Below are 17018 nucleotides of genomic sequence, written 5' to 3' on the forward strand. Positions count from 1 at the left end.
CTTTGACCTCAACTTTCGAACCTGCCGACCCAAAATGGGCACCGGCTTCACATTATAAGTCAAATCACCATCCAATTGAACCGTGCTGAAATCCAAAACATGAGACGGATCGCCGACATACTTCCGGAGCATAGAAACATGAAATACTGGATGCACACTCGACAAACTAGGTAGTAAGGCAAGCTTGTAAGCCACATCTCCAATCATTTAAAGTAACTCAAACGGCCCAATATACCGAGGGCTCAACTTGCCCTTCTTCCCGAATCTTATAACACCCTTCATAGGTGAAACCTTGAGCAGTACCTTCTCCACAACCATGTAAGCAACATCACGGACCTTTCTATCGGCATAACTCTTCTGTCTAGACTGCGCCGTGCGAAGCCGCTCCTGAATCATCTTAACCTTGTCCAAAGCATCCTGGACCAAGTCAGTACCCAATAGCCTAGCCTCACCAGGCTCAGACCAACCCATCAGAGATCTACACCGTCTCCCATACAAAGCCTCATACGGAGCCATCTGAATGCTTGACTGGTAGCTATTGTTGTAGGCAAACTCCGCGAGTGGCAGAAACTTATCCCAAGAACCTACAAAATCAATGACACAAGCACGTAGCATATCCTCCAATATCTGAATAGTGCGCTCGGATTGTCCGTCCGTCTGAGGGTGAAACGTTGTGCTCAACTCAACCTGGGTACCCAACTCCTGCTGCACGGCTCTCCAAAACTGCGATGTGAACTGCGTGCCTCGATCTAAAATGATGGACACTGGCACGCCGTGGAGGCGAACAATCTCTCGGATGTAAATCTCAGCCAACTGCTCCGAAGTATAAGTAGTTCTAACTGGACTGAAGTGCGCGGACTTGGTCAGCCGATCCACAATCACCCAAATAGCATCGAACTTCCTCGATGTCCGTGGGAGTCCAACTATAAAATCCATGGTGATCCGCTCCCATTTCCACTCTGGAATCTCTAACCTCTGAAGTAATTCGCCCGGTCTCTGATGCTCATACTTCACCTGCTGACAGTTGAGGCACCAAGCTACAAACCCTACTATATCCTTCTTCATTCTTCTCCACCAATAATGCTGCCTCAAGTCCTGATACATCTTCGCGGCACCCGGATGAATGGAATACCGCGAACTGTGGGCCTCCTTAAGAATCAACTCACGTAGCCCATCTACATTAGGCAAACAAATTCGGCCCTGCATCCTCAATACTCCACCATCCCCAATAGTAACATCTCTGGCATCACCGTGCTGAACCGTGTCCTTAAGTAATTTGTAAACACCTCACAATACACATCGTATCAGAACTGGAGATGTGGTCAAGGCAGTCTTGCACTTCTGAAAGCTCTCCTCACACTCATCCGACCATCTGAAAATAGCACCCTTCTGGGTCAATTTGGTCAAAGGAGATGTAATAGACGAGAAACCCTCTATGAAGTAACGATAATAACCGACCAAGCCGAGAAAGCTCTGAATCTCCGTGGCTGAGGACGGTCTAGGCCAACTCTGAACCGCCTCTATCTTCTTCGGATCCACCTGAATCCCCTCACTGGATACCACGCATCCCAAGAACGCCACTAAACTAAGCCAAAATTCATATTTGGAGAACTTGGCATAAAGTTTCTCCTCCCTAAACCGTTGCAGCACAATCCTTAAATGCTAGGCATACTCCTCCTAGCTACGAGAGTACATCAGGATATCATCAATAAACACTATGACAAACGAGTCAAGATAAGGCTGAAATACACTATTCATCAGATGCATGAATGTTGTTGGGGCATTGGTCAGCCCAAAAGACATCACAAGGAACTCATAATGACCATAACGGGTCCTGAATGCTATCTTTAGAATATCCGAGTCCCGAATCTTCAACTCGTGATACCCATACCTCAAGTCAATCTTAGAGAACACCCTCGCCCTCTGAAGCTGGTCGAATAGATCATCAATGCGCGGCAAAGGATACTTGTTCTTGATTGTAACTTTATTCAACTGCCTGTAATCAATGCACATCCGCATAGAGTTATCCTTCTTCTTCAAAAACAAGACCGGTACACCCCAAGGTGATACACTAGGCCAAATAAAATATCAAATCACTCTGCTGGGAACATATTCTAGAGAACCTCTCCACTCGATCCTTGGCAACCTCGGCATCACCAACGGCATGGTCTTAGCATGACAATCTAGAACAACATGACATGGAGACAGCCAATCCATACCCAAGATCACATCGAAGTCCACCATACTAAGCAATAAGAGATCAGCTCTAGTCTCCAATCCCTCAATAGTCACTACGCATGACCGATATATACGGTCCACAATAATAGTATCGCCCACTGTGTAGATACATGAACAGATGAAACTAAGGACTCACGGGGCATATCCAGATAATGAGCAAAATACGATGATACATACGAATAAGTGGAAACAGGGTCAAATAATGCAGAAGCATCCCTGTGGCATACTGAGACAATACATATGATCACTGCATCGGAGGCAACAACATCTGGTCTGGCAGGGATAGCATAGAATCGGGCCTGACCACCCCCGATCGGCCTCCCCTTCTAGGGCGACCTCTAGCTACCTGGGCCCCACCCTAAGCTGGCTGAGTGGGTGGTGTAACTGCTGGTGCTGGTGCCATCGGCCGAGAACTCTGTTGTGGCACCCCACTTAACAACCTAGGGCAATCTCTCTTGATATGACCAAAGTCTTTGTACTCGAAACAACCCCTCCTCTGACAGAACTGTTGCTCCTAATAACCCGAGGAACTACCTGTAGAAACCTGAGCGGACGAGGCATGGTGAGAACTCTGCACTGGTAGTGCACTGAATGAAGACTGGCCTGAGTGAGAACTGGAAGAACCGTGGCTAGTTGATGCGCCACGATGATCTAGACGAGTCGTCTGAGCAGGCCTATAAGGACGATCCCTGCTGTGATAGGACTGCCCCCAGAAGGTACACCACCGAAACCGCTTGAACCTCAAGGCCTCTTGGCCTCCCTCTCACCATGCTCCTGGCTACAGACCATCTCTATCTTCCGAGCAATGTGAACCACCTCGTCGAAAGTGGCACCAGATACCATCTCCCTAGTCATAAGAAACAGTAGCTGATATGTGAGGCCATCAATGAACCTCATGATCCTCTTCCTATCAGTGGAACCAACCAAACTGTGTGGCAAGCTAACTCAGAAAACCTCATTTTGTACTGGGTCATAGACATGCCATCTTGCCGAAGCTGCTCAAACTGTCTGCGCAGCTCCTCCCTGTGAGACTGCGGCATGAACTTCTCCAAGAAAAGAACGGAGAACTCCTGCCATGTAAGTGGTGCTGCACCGACCGGCATGCGCTTCTCATAAGCCTCCCACCTGAAGGCAGCCCCAGAAAACTGAAAAGTAGTAAACTAGACCCCACTGGTCTCCAGAATACCTGCAGTACGAAGAATCTGATGGCACTTGTCCAAGAATTCCTGGGCATCCTCCGACTCAGCACCGCTAAATGATGGAGGCCAAAGCCTCCCAAATCTCTCAAGTCTCCTCCGCTCATCATCAGTCATAATGGGGACCACCGGAGCCTGGGCAGCTGCAACCGATTGGGCTGGTAGTACCTCTGGTGTCTGAAGTTCCTGCATCGCCTGCTCTGGAGTACGGGCAACAGGGGTATGAGTACCTCCCCCGTGCTGAGAAGTGGCTGGCGCGGTTAAAATGTTAAAATGAAGCCAAAATCTTCTCAAGAATCGCCAAAGCACGAGCTCAAAAATGTTAAAATAAAGCCAAAATCGTAAACCCTTATTTTTAAACATTCTGCCCAGGCCTTTCGCACCTGCGGAACCGCTTCTGCGTTAAATCCTCCGTTTCTACGAAAATCACTTAAATCCCCCAGGCCCGCATCTGCGCTCCAGGTTTCGCACCTGCGGAGGCGCTTCTGCGGCCTTCTATCCGCTTCTGCGGAAACATGCATCTCCCTCAACTCTGCATCTGCGGAGCTTCGCTCGCACCTGCGGGCTCGCAGATGCAGTTAACCCCTCGCACTTGCACCCTGCCCAGGCCAGGCCAGCCCAGCTCCGCTTTTGCATAAATCCAGCCGCATCTGCGGCATCGCACCTACGGCCAACCCCTCGTAGGTGCGATCACACAAATGCACTAATTCCCCTTTTCGATCCGTTAACCATCCGAAACCAACCCGAGGCCCTAGGGACCTCAACCAAATATACCAACGAGTCCTAAAATATGATACAAACTTAGTCGAGCCCTCAAATCACCTTGAACAACATCAAAAATATGAATCGTACATAGATCTAAGCCTAATGAACTTTGAACTTCCAATTTCTACAAACGATGCCGAGACCTATCAAATCACGTCCGATTGACTACAAATTTTGCACACAAGTCACAAATAACACCACGGACCTATTCCAACTTCCGAAATCGGAATCCGACTCCGATATCAAAAAGTCCACTTCCGGTCAAACTTTTCAAAAATTTTAACTTTCGCCATTTCAAGCCTAATTCTACTACGGACCTCCAAATCACAATTCGGACACGCTCCTAAGTCCAAAATCACCTATCGGAGCCAACAAAAATATCAAAACTCTATTCCGGAGTCGTTTACTCAAAGATCAACATCCAGTCAATCACTACAACTTAAGCTTTCAACCTTGAGACTAAGTGTCTCATTTCAATCTGAATTTACTCCGGACCCGAACCGACTATCCCGAAAAGTCACAAAATAGCTATAAAGTACAAAATGAGCAGTAAATAGGAGAACGGGGTTATAACTCTCGAAACGGCCGGTCGGATCGTTACAACAGTAAATCTCAAAGCTTATCCCTTTTATTTTTCTCATTCAGTAATATATGTTTAAGAGAGATTACCTCAATCTCAATATTATTGTTCATAAAGTGAAGTTTCGTGATACTATTATCCTGTTTCTTATATCACTTCAGTATGAGTGGTTGTTGAATTTTTCATAATTCATAGAAAAGACTCTTTTATTCATTTCTCAATTTTTTCTTGATCTAGGTCTTTTCTTTTTGTTAGACTTATATGGTATATTATATCACGGGACACCAAAGAAAATTGCCATACTATACCATGAGAAGAAGAAATCTTATGTACTCCAGAAAGAAGGAATGGCATATGCTGGTATGGTATTATTCCTTTTTTTTCTTAATATTTTTGGGTCTCTTTTGTTATCAATATTATTATTATGTTCGGTTTCTCAACTGTTTCCTGAAGTTCTTTTTTATTTGATTTCTACCTATTTGTTATGGCAAAGCATTGGAGTAGTTTTTCACAGATTTAATAGTAGTTATAGCCATTTAGTAGATTGATAACTTGCATTTTTACTTGAATGACGGTAAAATTGAAAACTCATGATCTTGGAGTGAATGCTACCGCCTCTCCTTCAGTTTAGGTGTATTAATTTCACTTTGTATGATGGGTTGCAAATCTTTCTCGAATGTTTATGTCCTTATTGATTCCCCAATGATTTAGATTCTTCCTTTGGCCCTTTAGGCCTGTATGATGTTATACATCAATTTGTTATTGATAAAAGTTTTTATTTGGAGTTGTTTTGGGAATTTACTTACTGTGATGGTATAAGGAAAGCCTGAAAGTACTTTGATGAGATACTATGATCCAGAAGATCGTACGTTATTTGTGCAGTATATTTGGAGAGTTTTGTTTAAAATAATGATGTAAAGGAAGTTGTAAAGTTTCTTCAAGTAATGACTTCCTCTATATATTTTAGAAATGGTTTGCTCTATTTATTGATGGACGTGATTTCTTCTACTTAGTTATAAAGTTTACCCAATATCATCAACTATAAGTTTCATGTGTTACTTTCCTAGAGGCTAAATCTGGTACAATCAGAAGTTGAAGATTTATTTTATCCAAACTCCTAATAGTTGCTCTTCAAAAACAACACGTGTGTGTCTTTCTATTCCTTTTTTAACCTTTTTAAGTTTGAATTGAGAATATTTGATTGTATGTTGTGAAAATCAGTGTTGCCTCTCGCTCCTTTCCTCCTATCCTCTCCTCGGTTGTTAGTTTTTTCAGAATCAAAATTTTTCTGACAATTTCTTTTGCTCTCCTCTGGGCTTATGCGCTCTAAGTCATCTGTATAAAGAAATCCTAATTTCGTATATTTATATTTTTGCTCTTAATACTATTGGCATATTTCTGTTTCTTGCACAGTGTACATTCTTTGAGTTATGGTTTAGCTGCGGTTATGATTTAGCTGAGTATGTGTATATATATAAACAAAGATGTGTTGTCACCTCTCTTTAGCCACCAATAATATTACTTACATGCAAGTGCATCATAGATTATGGAAGTTTTGTGCTTGATAATACACATTAAAATTCAAAAAAGAGGTCTAAATATTTAAGAAAGAACAAACAACCTTGAGAAAGCATCAAGGCCTAGATAGTGTTATGACCAATGAATATACATACAAAAAATAAAATTGGCTAAAGAGTGTCACCTCCGGCATCACCAACCGGAGGTTTTAGAGATATGCGATGATACAAACTTTTGTATATTTTACTTATTATTATATGTTTCAAACAAATATATATTCAAACATACATATATACATATATATATATATATACACACACAATAAAAATTCATAATTTTTCATATATCTTACTCTATTGGTGTTTAATATTTTTAGTTATCCAGATTATCTAAAAAATATACATGGAATAAAGTATGATTTACTGATATTTTTCATAATCATGCGAAGTGCGAATAGTTTCACTAGTTTTTATATAAATCCATAATAACAGAGGATCCCTTCTACTTGCGTATGTCTTCCAATCAACTTTTATTTTTTCTTTTCAACTCAATTTCATAACTCTTTTCTTTCTCTTTTTAAGAATCACCTCTTTCTCTCTCTCTAAATTCAACATAATTTTTAGACAATTTTTGATTTCGTTCATATATTCTAAAGCAGTGACGGCTATTGAAAACTATTAAAAAGCTTTAAAGTTTTGAATTCAAAAATTAGATTTTATAATTTTTTATCGGATTAAGTGTTATTGCAAATGATTGAAAATATCTTTTGAAATTTATATCTCAATTTTGGAGAATTTGGTGAAGACTCAAATTGGTTTTGGTTGAATTTTCAAATTGAACCTAGACGAAGAAGAAGAACTTATTCATTGTGTATGTCGGGTATATATTATTTGTATTACAATGCTACTCTAGACATACAGTGATATACATATGATATACAAAATAAATATAAAAGACATACATTAATATAATTGTATGCAAATTATATTTAAGTTGTATGCACCAATAATTTTGTATTCAAATTGTATGCAAGTGATATGTTTTAGCTATTGGCTACTGGGTTTGAAATGAGAATGGCATAAGGAGAACGCCCATGGTAGGCATATGCAGTAGATTAAGGGTTTTGCTTCCTAGATTTTACAGAGAACAAATTTTGCTTCCTCTATTGGCATGATACTTTATCGGTATGTAGTTATTCTTTCTCAGATATGGAGTTCTATTTCTGGCGATAGATTTTTTTCAATATGTACGAGAAAAGTCGTCGAAGGAGATATTTTCCAGTGATTTTTAATTTGGTGCCTCCGTAGAAGATGACCGGAGATTGTGGCTGATTTTTGTGGTCTGTCTCTCTTGCTCTAAATCGGTTTTGATTGAGTGTTGTGGCGAACACTTGAAAATGCTCTTTAGCTTATATCTAATTTTCGAATAATTTGGTGAAGATTTGGAGCGGATTTAGTAGGATTTTCAATCCTAGATCGAATGAGGACGAAGAACTTGCTACAATTTGACTGAATTGTACGTCCTCCGTTCACTTTTACTCATCCACTTTTGACTTTTTATGTCCCTTAAGAGATAATAATTGTAGTATGTATTTTACCATATAACCCCTAATAATGATAGCATTTCAAAGGTCTTGGGAAATAATTTTTGGAATAACTAGTTAATAATGGTAAAATAAGAAAAAAAAAATTGTCCTTCTCTTGATTTAGTATAGTGGACAAGTAAAAACGAAAATGTATTTTTAGTATAGTAGACAAGTAAAAGTGAACGGAGGGTATGTATTTAGTAAAAAAAGGTTTTATGTTATGAAACAATAAAAGAAGAAGAATATTGCAGAGAAAAGTAGGGACATAATTCTTATTGATTTGGGATGAATTACAATAGAATAGAACCCCTATATTTATAGGAAAGAAGTGATTTAGCCACCAAGTAATAAACCCTAGAATCTCTCTAAAATATAGATATTCACTTTAAATACAATTCTATTTATAACACTCCCTCTTGAATGTCTATTCAACAGATAATGTGCCTCGTTAAAACTTTAACTAAAATAAAACTCAGTTGGAAAAAATTTCTAGTGAAAGAAAAAGAGTATACATGTTTAGAAATACATCTTTTAGTTGCCTCATTAAAAACCTTACAAGGAAAACTCAGTGGTATAAAACCTTGTAAGGAAAAAAGAGTATAACGCGTATTAACTCCCCCTGATGAGAACATCAATTCAAATATTTGAGTCTTTGCATTCCAATCTTGTGCACCGGCTTCAAAAGATCGTTGATAGATATTTGATAAACAAATCATCCATATTAACTTGAATAAATATATTGCACCTTGAAATCATCATTCTTGATAGATATATAATGTCTTCATATAATATCGTGGAATGGCTTTTCAATATCTCCGTAGAGGTAAAAATTCTCGCTATCACATTATCATACTTATAGTTATAGCAATATACATATGTGCACAAATTGCACTTAAGATGTGGTACTTTAGGACCAAGAATTGTATATGCTTTAAGCGATTTAAATCTTTCCGAGATTGTCATATAAGCCATTTAAATAGAGTTTAGATGCATATCAAGTTTTCATATCATGCTAGACATATAAGATTGATAAAAGTGATTGCACACACTATTGACTTTATACTTTCAAGTGTTTGAACTACATGTCCAAAACATGTCTTTCATATGAAACCAATTCTATTCGAATTGTGTCTCTTCCATTTGGCCAATATTTTTGTATATGTATTCGACACACTTAAGATCCTCATCTATATTTAGCGTTATGATAGATGTCGTCTATGAACATTTTATATCAGTTCAAATATTGTTTTATAAAGACATAATATAGAAATTTCTTCATTCATATTTTTAAGTACCTAAACCTCTCCTGGGATTTTATGAAGTGTTATGTCATGTGATCTTCTAGATCACTTGCTTCCTTATTATGATCATTTGCTCATCTTCTTTATCAAGAAGTTTATTTGAAACTGATTTCTCTATACACTTTAGGCATACCATAGATTTTGTCCTTCTAGGACTTAATCTAATGGGAGCATTTGCAGTGAAAATATAATTACTTTCTTTGGTCAGCAAATGCGTCTGACATATTTTGCAATATATTGCAGATGAATTATATTTTTATAAACTTCAAGTTCATATTATCTTATTCGAAGATCTAGATGTACAAATGATAATTCATTCCACATAACGTTTTCTCAACTGTTAATCTTGGCTCCCCCTCGTGTTAGAAAAACTAACTTTCTTCCTCAATTTTTGGAACCTATCTTTGTGTATTATGGTGTTAATCAAAATATACACCGCACGTCAATAATAATAAGATGAAATTATTTGGTTCCTGACCGTGAACCACTTATGAGGGGAGAATGTAATATACTTTCGTATATAATGTATATCAAATTGATATAGGTAACTCTGTTCTCATAAGGAATAATTTAGCTATAAGTGGAGGTACTCAATAAATCATTTTGCTAAACCAGTTGTGATGTAAACCAACTTATGAAGATTAACTGTCTTGAATAGAAAATCTAGAAATTATGCTCTAAATTAAATTATTGAGCAAGTTACCTCACACATATTATATTGCGGGTTAATAATAAGCGCACACGTAACCATCTCATAGATGCATCTTATGTGGTATACATGTCATGTGAATGGGTTCATATTTACCTTTGATATTTCCAGCATTTATGGGATTCAATCCCAATTTTAGTTGGTATATTAATTAATGAGAACAATCAACATAAGAGAATTCGTAAAGAACTTTCTTGTGATGACCCAAAAGGTCAGCTTATATTTTAGAACTCGAATCTGCGCTCTTAAGCCTTAAAAATCTCATTTTTTTCCTTCTCGATTTGCGTGCGCAGTTTGGACAGGTTTCCAGAAAGCTTTTATGTTGAAAACTAATGAAAATAAGAATTTTTGCCTTAAAAGTTAATTTTAGTTGACTTCGGCCAATATTTTTGGTAAACGGGCCCGGATCCGTGCTTTAACAGTCCCGTTAGGTCCGTATCGAATTATGGGACCTAGGCGTATGCGCGAAATCGAATTTGGAGGTCTCTAACTTGAGTTATGAATTTTTGATGAAAATTAAAAGTTAGGAAATTATTTGTTTTTAAAAATTGATTGATATTTGACATTGTTAGTATCGGGTCCGTATTTTAGTTCCAGAGTCCCGTACAGGTTCATTATGATATTTAAGACATGTCTGTGAAATTTGGTGAGAAATAGAGTTGATTTGACGTGATTCGGACGTCCAGTTGAGAAATTAGAAGTTTTAAAGTGTTCTTGAGAATTTCATTTGAATTGGTGCTAAATTTAGAGTTCTAGGTGTTATTTTGGCAATTTGATCACGCGAGTAAGTTCGTATGATATTTTTGGACTTGTGAGCATGTTTGGTTTGGAGCCCCGAGGGCTCGGGTGAGTTTCGGATAGGCCACAGGATGTTTTGGACTCGGAAAAAATCTAGTTTCTGCAGATTCTGGTGTCTGTCATATCCTTCTTCGCATTTGCGAAGATCCTCTCGCGAACGCGAAGAGTAATCTGATGAGGCTGGGACTTCTTCTTCGCGAATGCGAAGGCCTGGTCGCGAACGCAAAGTAATGGGGGATTTACCCTTCGCGAACGCGAACGCGAAGCATGTGGGGACTTGGGAGGGGGAGGGGTCGTTCCTTCAGCGTGAACGCGAGCTATTCCTCGCGAAGGCCAGAGGGGAGTGAACATCGCGAACGCGAGTTGGGTCTCACGAACGCGAAGGTTTGGCAGCCAGTACCCTTCACGAACGCGACAGTGCTCTCGCGAACACGATGAACATTGTCGCCCAGCACTTAACAGAACCCAAAACGGTATTTTTGCCAAAAAACTCATTTTTATCAAAAACCAAACGGTGAGGGGCGATTTTTCAAGAGTCATTCTTTCCCCAAATTGTTGGTAAGTGATTCTAAACCATCTTCTTTCAATTACTCATTACATTTCTTGAATTTTCAACCTAAAATCTAGAGTTTTCATGGTTGAATTAGGGGTTAGGATAGAAAATAGGAATTTCGGAAATTCGGATTCCAAAATTAATTACATATTCGGGCTCGGGGGTGAATGGGTAAAAGATTTTAGTCCGAACCTCGGGTTTTGACCCAGCAGGCCCAAGGTCGATTTTTTGACTTTTTGGAGGAAACTTTGGGAAATTTAATTTATGCAATATAATTGATTCCTTTAGCAATATTTGATATTATTGAGTCATTTTTTAATAGATACGAGTGGTTTGGAGATGAATTCCAAAGGAAAAGCTGTGATTGAGAATTAAGTGGTATTCGGAGCGAGATAAGTGTTGTGTCTAACCCTGACTTGAGGGAATTAGGAACCTTAGATTATTTGCTAAGTGAAATTTATGTGAGCGGTGTATATGTGAGGTGACGAGTACCTATGCGCCTCCAATTTACCTGTTTTTCCATGTTTTTCTATTTTTCCGATATTGTCTCATTCCTATGCCAAATTGCTACGTATTATACTAGTGTCGTTCAAATTATCGTTCTTATCATGTTTACGGAATTTTCTGGTGATAATTGAGTTTTTATTTCAAAGTTAAGATTGATATTATGGAACTAAATGTTGAAGTAAGGTTTGTACTTGTTATTCTATCTCTCTGTTATTATTTATGCATTTCATTATGGTAAGGGAGAGTGTTAATGCATGAAGGGTAATGCTGTGCCATATTGTGAGTGTTAATGCACGAAGGGTGATGTCGTGCCATATTGTGAGTGTTAATGCACAAAGGGTGATGCCGTGCCATATTGTTAGTGTTAATGCACGAAGGGTGATGCCGTGCCATATTGTGAGTGTTAATGCACGAAGGATGATATCGTGCCATGATATGAGAGTAAAAGTACGAAGGGTGATGCCGTGCCGTTTCTATTAATTTTATGGTGAGATTGAGAGTAAAAGCACGAAGGGTGATGCCATGCATTTTTCTTTACTGTATTCACTATTCCTGTTGATTCATGGTATATTGACTGCTCCGGTGATCATTCTGTTGTAGTTCTTTATCTTGTATTCCCCTCAGTATGTCTCATCTCCCGACATTTTCTGTTTAGTTCTTTATTCCTGTTATTTACGTATACACTGTTAAATTGTACATGTTGATTGTAGGTGCCTTGCCTTAGTATCGTCACTACTTCGTCAAGGTTAGGCTCAACACTTACTAGTATATGGGGTCGGTTGTACTGATACTGCACTCTGCACTTTCTGTGCAGATTTTGATACCGGCTCAGGTTGATCGAGATTTGCTATTGGTCCGCTGTCCGGAGACTCAAGGTAGATCTGTCGGCGTTCACAGATCTTGAAGTCCCCATCTATATTTTTATGTCCTACTGTTTTCTTTCATTCAGACAGTTGTATTTCTTTCAGACTATTACTTATAGTAAATTCTAGAATGCTCGTGAATTGTGACTCCAGATCTGGGTGATAGTAATTAATACAGTTTTATGATATTCCGCACTTATTATATTTTATTTTAGTTAATTATTATTATTTACTGAATGGAAATAAGGAATTGGTTTAATGACTTTCTAACGTTGGCTTGCCTGGCAAGTGAAATGTTAGGCGCCATCACGGTGCCGTCGGTGGAAAATTTCGGGTCGTGACATTTCTAGTTCTTTAATATTTACCCATGTGAATTTTCTTTTATTTTTGCACATCATACTTAAATTGACATGGCCAAACCAATTATGCCAACTGAATAAATTATCAATATTGATAAACATCAGGTTTACACCATGACGTATGCAATTATCAATAAACTCCAAGTTTATTATGATATAGGTCTTTATATCAACAAACTTCTACTTTATTGTGGCATTTTTTATTTGTGTAGTACAAACTAGTGAATAAAGCGGGTAACTTTTTACATAGATATTACCCCGCCACAAGTTGTAGTAATAGAAGATATTAAATCTTTCCTTTATTTATAGTCTCAATATAACCAACCGCTTTCGCGAATACTTTAGAAACTCAGTAAGTTTCTTTGAGACTTACTACGACACAATATCTTATTGATAATCAATTGTATTCCTCCAAATAGTAATAACTGGCTTTTCTAGAGCTCTCAATTAATTTTGTACTACTATATATTCATCAATATCCATATGGTGAATATCTCTCTCAAAGAGAAAGTTATACCATTATGGTCATGGTCAAAATTATATGCAAGATCTGTTTCTTGCATTACTGTTGTCCTTTAATAATCACATTGCCAAAATATTTTGGCATAATCACAATACATGATCAATGACCATTCATGCTATAATAATGATATTATTTTCTTATTTCATCTCAAATCTCATTCTAGAGGTGAGTGTGGTATATTCACTACCACTAGCATGTTTATATTCTTTCAAGAATGAATAGTATTCATAAACACATTCACACCATGAATTAATCATCTGTATGTGCTTTACAAAATCTCATGTCAAATCAATGACACGCATTACTTTTCACAGAGTGAAAGATTATTTTGAGAAACCTTATTATTCTCATTACCACAATGATGACGATTATAATTTCGTCTATTACCACATCCACATCCATTGATACCTTCACGGTAATAATTTTGTCTTCTTTCAGACTTATTACATATTGCTACCACATTCTCTTAAGAGAATGAGAATGAAGCAAATTTAATGGGACGGGTTTCCATCCACTTCTTTGCCCACAATCATACATGAATTTGATCATGGCAAGGCATAGAAATTTTATCACTTCGGGTGGTTATAATTTCTTACAAACTCCATTAGAGTTATAATCAAAATTTATTGTCTTTGTTTATATTTAAAATCAAATTATAGAATGTCAAGAATTTAAAAGAGAAAAATAAGGTAAAATACTTACCTTAAATCCAGAATTTATTCTTGAAGGAAGGTCATGGAACAATTGACAATCATGATGCTCAATATTATGTACAAGTTGAGCACCATGCATGTATCCCAAAATCTGGTAACCAAAGCATATGCCTCTACTCAATTGGTTAGAGTCTCGTGCTGATAACGTGTTATGAAACAATAAAAGAAGAAGAAGAAGAATATTGCAGAGAAAAGTAGGGAGAGAGAATTCTTATTGATTTGGGATGAATTACAATGGAATAGAACCCCCATATTTATAGGAAAAAAGTGACTTAGTCACCAAGTAACAAATCTTAGAATCTATCTAAAATATAAACATTCACTTTAAATACAATTATATTTATAACATTTTAAGTATTCGTGTGAAAATATAAAAATCTAGCTAAAATCAGGTAAATAAATTTAAAATTTCTTATATATATATATATATATATGAAAAAATCCCTAATTTTTTCGACCCCCGATTATGAAGTGTATCGGCAATAGATTTGAGAAAAGCAACGAATTTTTAGATTTTTCTTGAACACTCCGTTCAATGCCTATACAAGCAATTTGACTGCGTGCTCTTTTTTCCTTTTGACTCCTCTACTCCCACAAGTCACAATTCCACTGGCCCAAAATTTGCGCCAAACCCATCACCCATCTATCCTCCCTCCCTTCTCGTCTCAACCCTCAACCTCCCCCCCTTCCCCCTCCCCGCGAAACTTTCTTGTCCCTCGAGAACTCTCCTCAGCAGACCTATCTCTCTCTCTCTCTCTGAAGACCTCGGAAGCTATTTGTAGAAGCAGAAGAACCCATGGTGGACGGCCAAATCAGTGTACATGCTATTGATTCCTTTAATTCGGATACCTGGATTATCTCTTTTATGCAGGTTATTAGTATTTGTTTTCTCTCTCTTTTCTTTCTAGATTGACTTGAATGTTCAGTTTTCCCCTCTTTAGACCATATGCTTTTGATTTACGACTTTTTTTTTTGCTTTATCTTTTTTGAAACAGACTTGAAAAGGGATTCTTGGATGGCGGATAATTTGATGAATGGTGTAGTAATGGATCTTGATTTGAACCAGGAACCTATGGAGTCATCTTCTGGTACAACTTTAGGATTAGGGTCTTTGTTGAATGATTTGGAAACTGCTCATAGTAGGATAGAGCAAAGAATTCTGCAGCTTGAGGCTGTTGCAGCTCGAGCTTGGCAACGCCAAAGGTGGCGTTCCCAAGCTCGTATTTCTTCTGATGATACTGGTAATAATAACGTGGATAATGAGATGCAAGAAAAAGGATGCAAAAGAGATAGATCCCATTTAGTAGCAAAGGCATTGGAGATGGATTTAGTGGTTAAAAAAGTAGGTAAGGATGGTGGAAGTGGAGGTTTCTTTGATTGTAATATATGTTTAGATATGGCTAAAGAACCTATCTTGACTTGTTGCGGCCATTTATATTGCTGGTCATGCTTTTATCAGTTGCCTTATGTTGATTCGAGTACGAAAGAGTGTTCTGTTTGCAAGGGAGAAGTTATAGATGAAAATGTTACTCCAATTTATGGTAATGGCCACAGTTACTGCTCCAAAGAACTTGTGGAGTGTGGTTTCAAAATACCACCAAGGCCAAAAGCACATAGAGTAGAGAGTGTTAGACAGCAGCATGTGACTCGGGGTTTGTCTCATATCCCAGTTGCAGAAGCACTTAGGCGAATTAGGACCAGTATTGGATTGGGGGATCACCCGTCACAGCAACTTGCGACTGGTGACGTTAGTTCGAGTTCTCTGAGCAGCTCTCACGAGTTGCAAAATGCTGATCCCATAGGCAGCCGGGGACTACGGTCACGAGTGTTTCCGAGGGTATTATCAGAGGGTGCTGCCTCTCTTTCATCGGAATTAGAAAATGCACAGCGGATGTTTGAGGACCTTGCAGCATCACTCACAGACCGCATTCACGAAAGAAACAATTCACAAGTTTTACCAATTAGTCACGTTGCAGCTGATGAAGATAATTCTTTTAGAAGAGATGCTGCTATCCTACGATCAGAACGTCAGACTCTGGATTCAATTGCGGAGACAAGCTCTGCTACGTCATCTGTTCCTTCCTCCTCTCAATCAAATGAAGTTTCTGATGCTGCACGTCAGCTGGATAACCTTACAACTGATGCGGGAAATCTGCCTGTGAGTCGATCTTCATTATCTTCCAGGAGGAGAAGTGGTTTCTCGAGGCTTTCAGATTTGGATAACGGACTTCTTCGTGAAACAAGAAGAAGAAGATTGAACTGATGCCTTTGAATGATTGAGGTATAATTTCCCAGTTATCTTCCCTAAAGAAGTATTACACTTTCATGTTATCATGTTCATAAAATGTGAGAAGTTGCCAACTCTAACTCAGTGACTTAGGCAGGCAGTATTCTCAAATGTGGTCAAGATATTGGTGTTTCCCTTGTTGGAAGTGATAACATATTTAGTTTCATCTAGCTCAGAGATTTACCATGGTGGATTTGAAATATTATGATAATAAGCTTTTCTCAAAAAGAATTAGCTGCTGAGATTGTGGCATCTTGCCTGTACAGCAGATAGTAGGTACTTTTATTAGGAAGCAGTGTTATTCTTTTTGCTTTTTCTACATTTCGTTACAGTTGATGGTGGTAAAATGATAGTTTAATTTACGTACATATTATTCCAGGTTGACTTAGAGTAAAGTTGATCTCTTGTACTGAACATTTCTTTCTGGTTTGTTGGAGTCTGAAGTTGTACTTCTTCTCATTCTTAGTCTTTCTATTCTTGTATATTTCTTTAATTAAATGAAATCAGACTTTGTACTTCTATA

General features: G+C 38.1%; 1 protein-coding gene across 1 annotated transcript; it reads left to right on the forward strand.

Moving 5' to 3' along the window:
- Window positions 1–14728: 14728 nt before the first annotated feature.
- Window positions 14729–17018, forward strand: LOC107831866 (uncharacterized). Its single transcript, XM_016659666.2, has 2 exons — window positions 14729–15079; window positions 15204–17018. The coding sequence occupies exon 2, from the start codon at window positions 15224–15226 to the stop codon at window positions 16469–16471; it is 1248 nt and encodes a 415-aa protein (XP_016515152.2). The 5' UTR covers window positions 14729–15079; window positions 15204–15223; the 3' UTR covers window positions 16472–17018.

This window comes from Nicotiana tabacum, chromosome 15 (assembly GCF_000715075.1).
Source record: "Nicotiana tabacum cultivar K326 chromosome 15, ASM71507v2, whole genome shotgun sequence".
NCBI classification, from domain to species: domain Eukaryota; kingdom Viridiplantae; phylum Streptophyta; class Magnoliopsida; order Solanales; family Solanaceae; genus Nicotiana; species Nicotiana tabacum.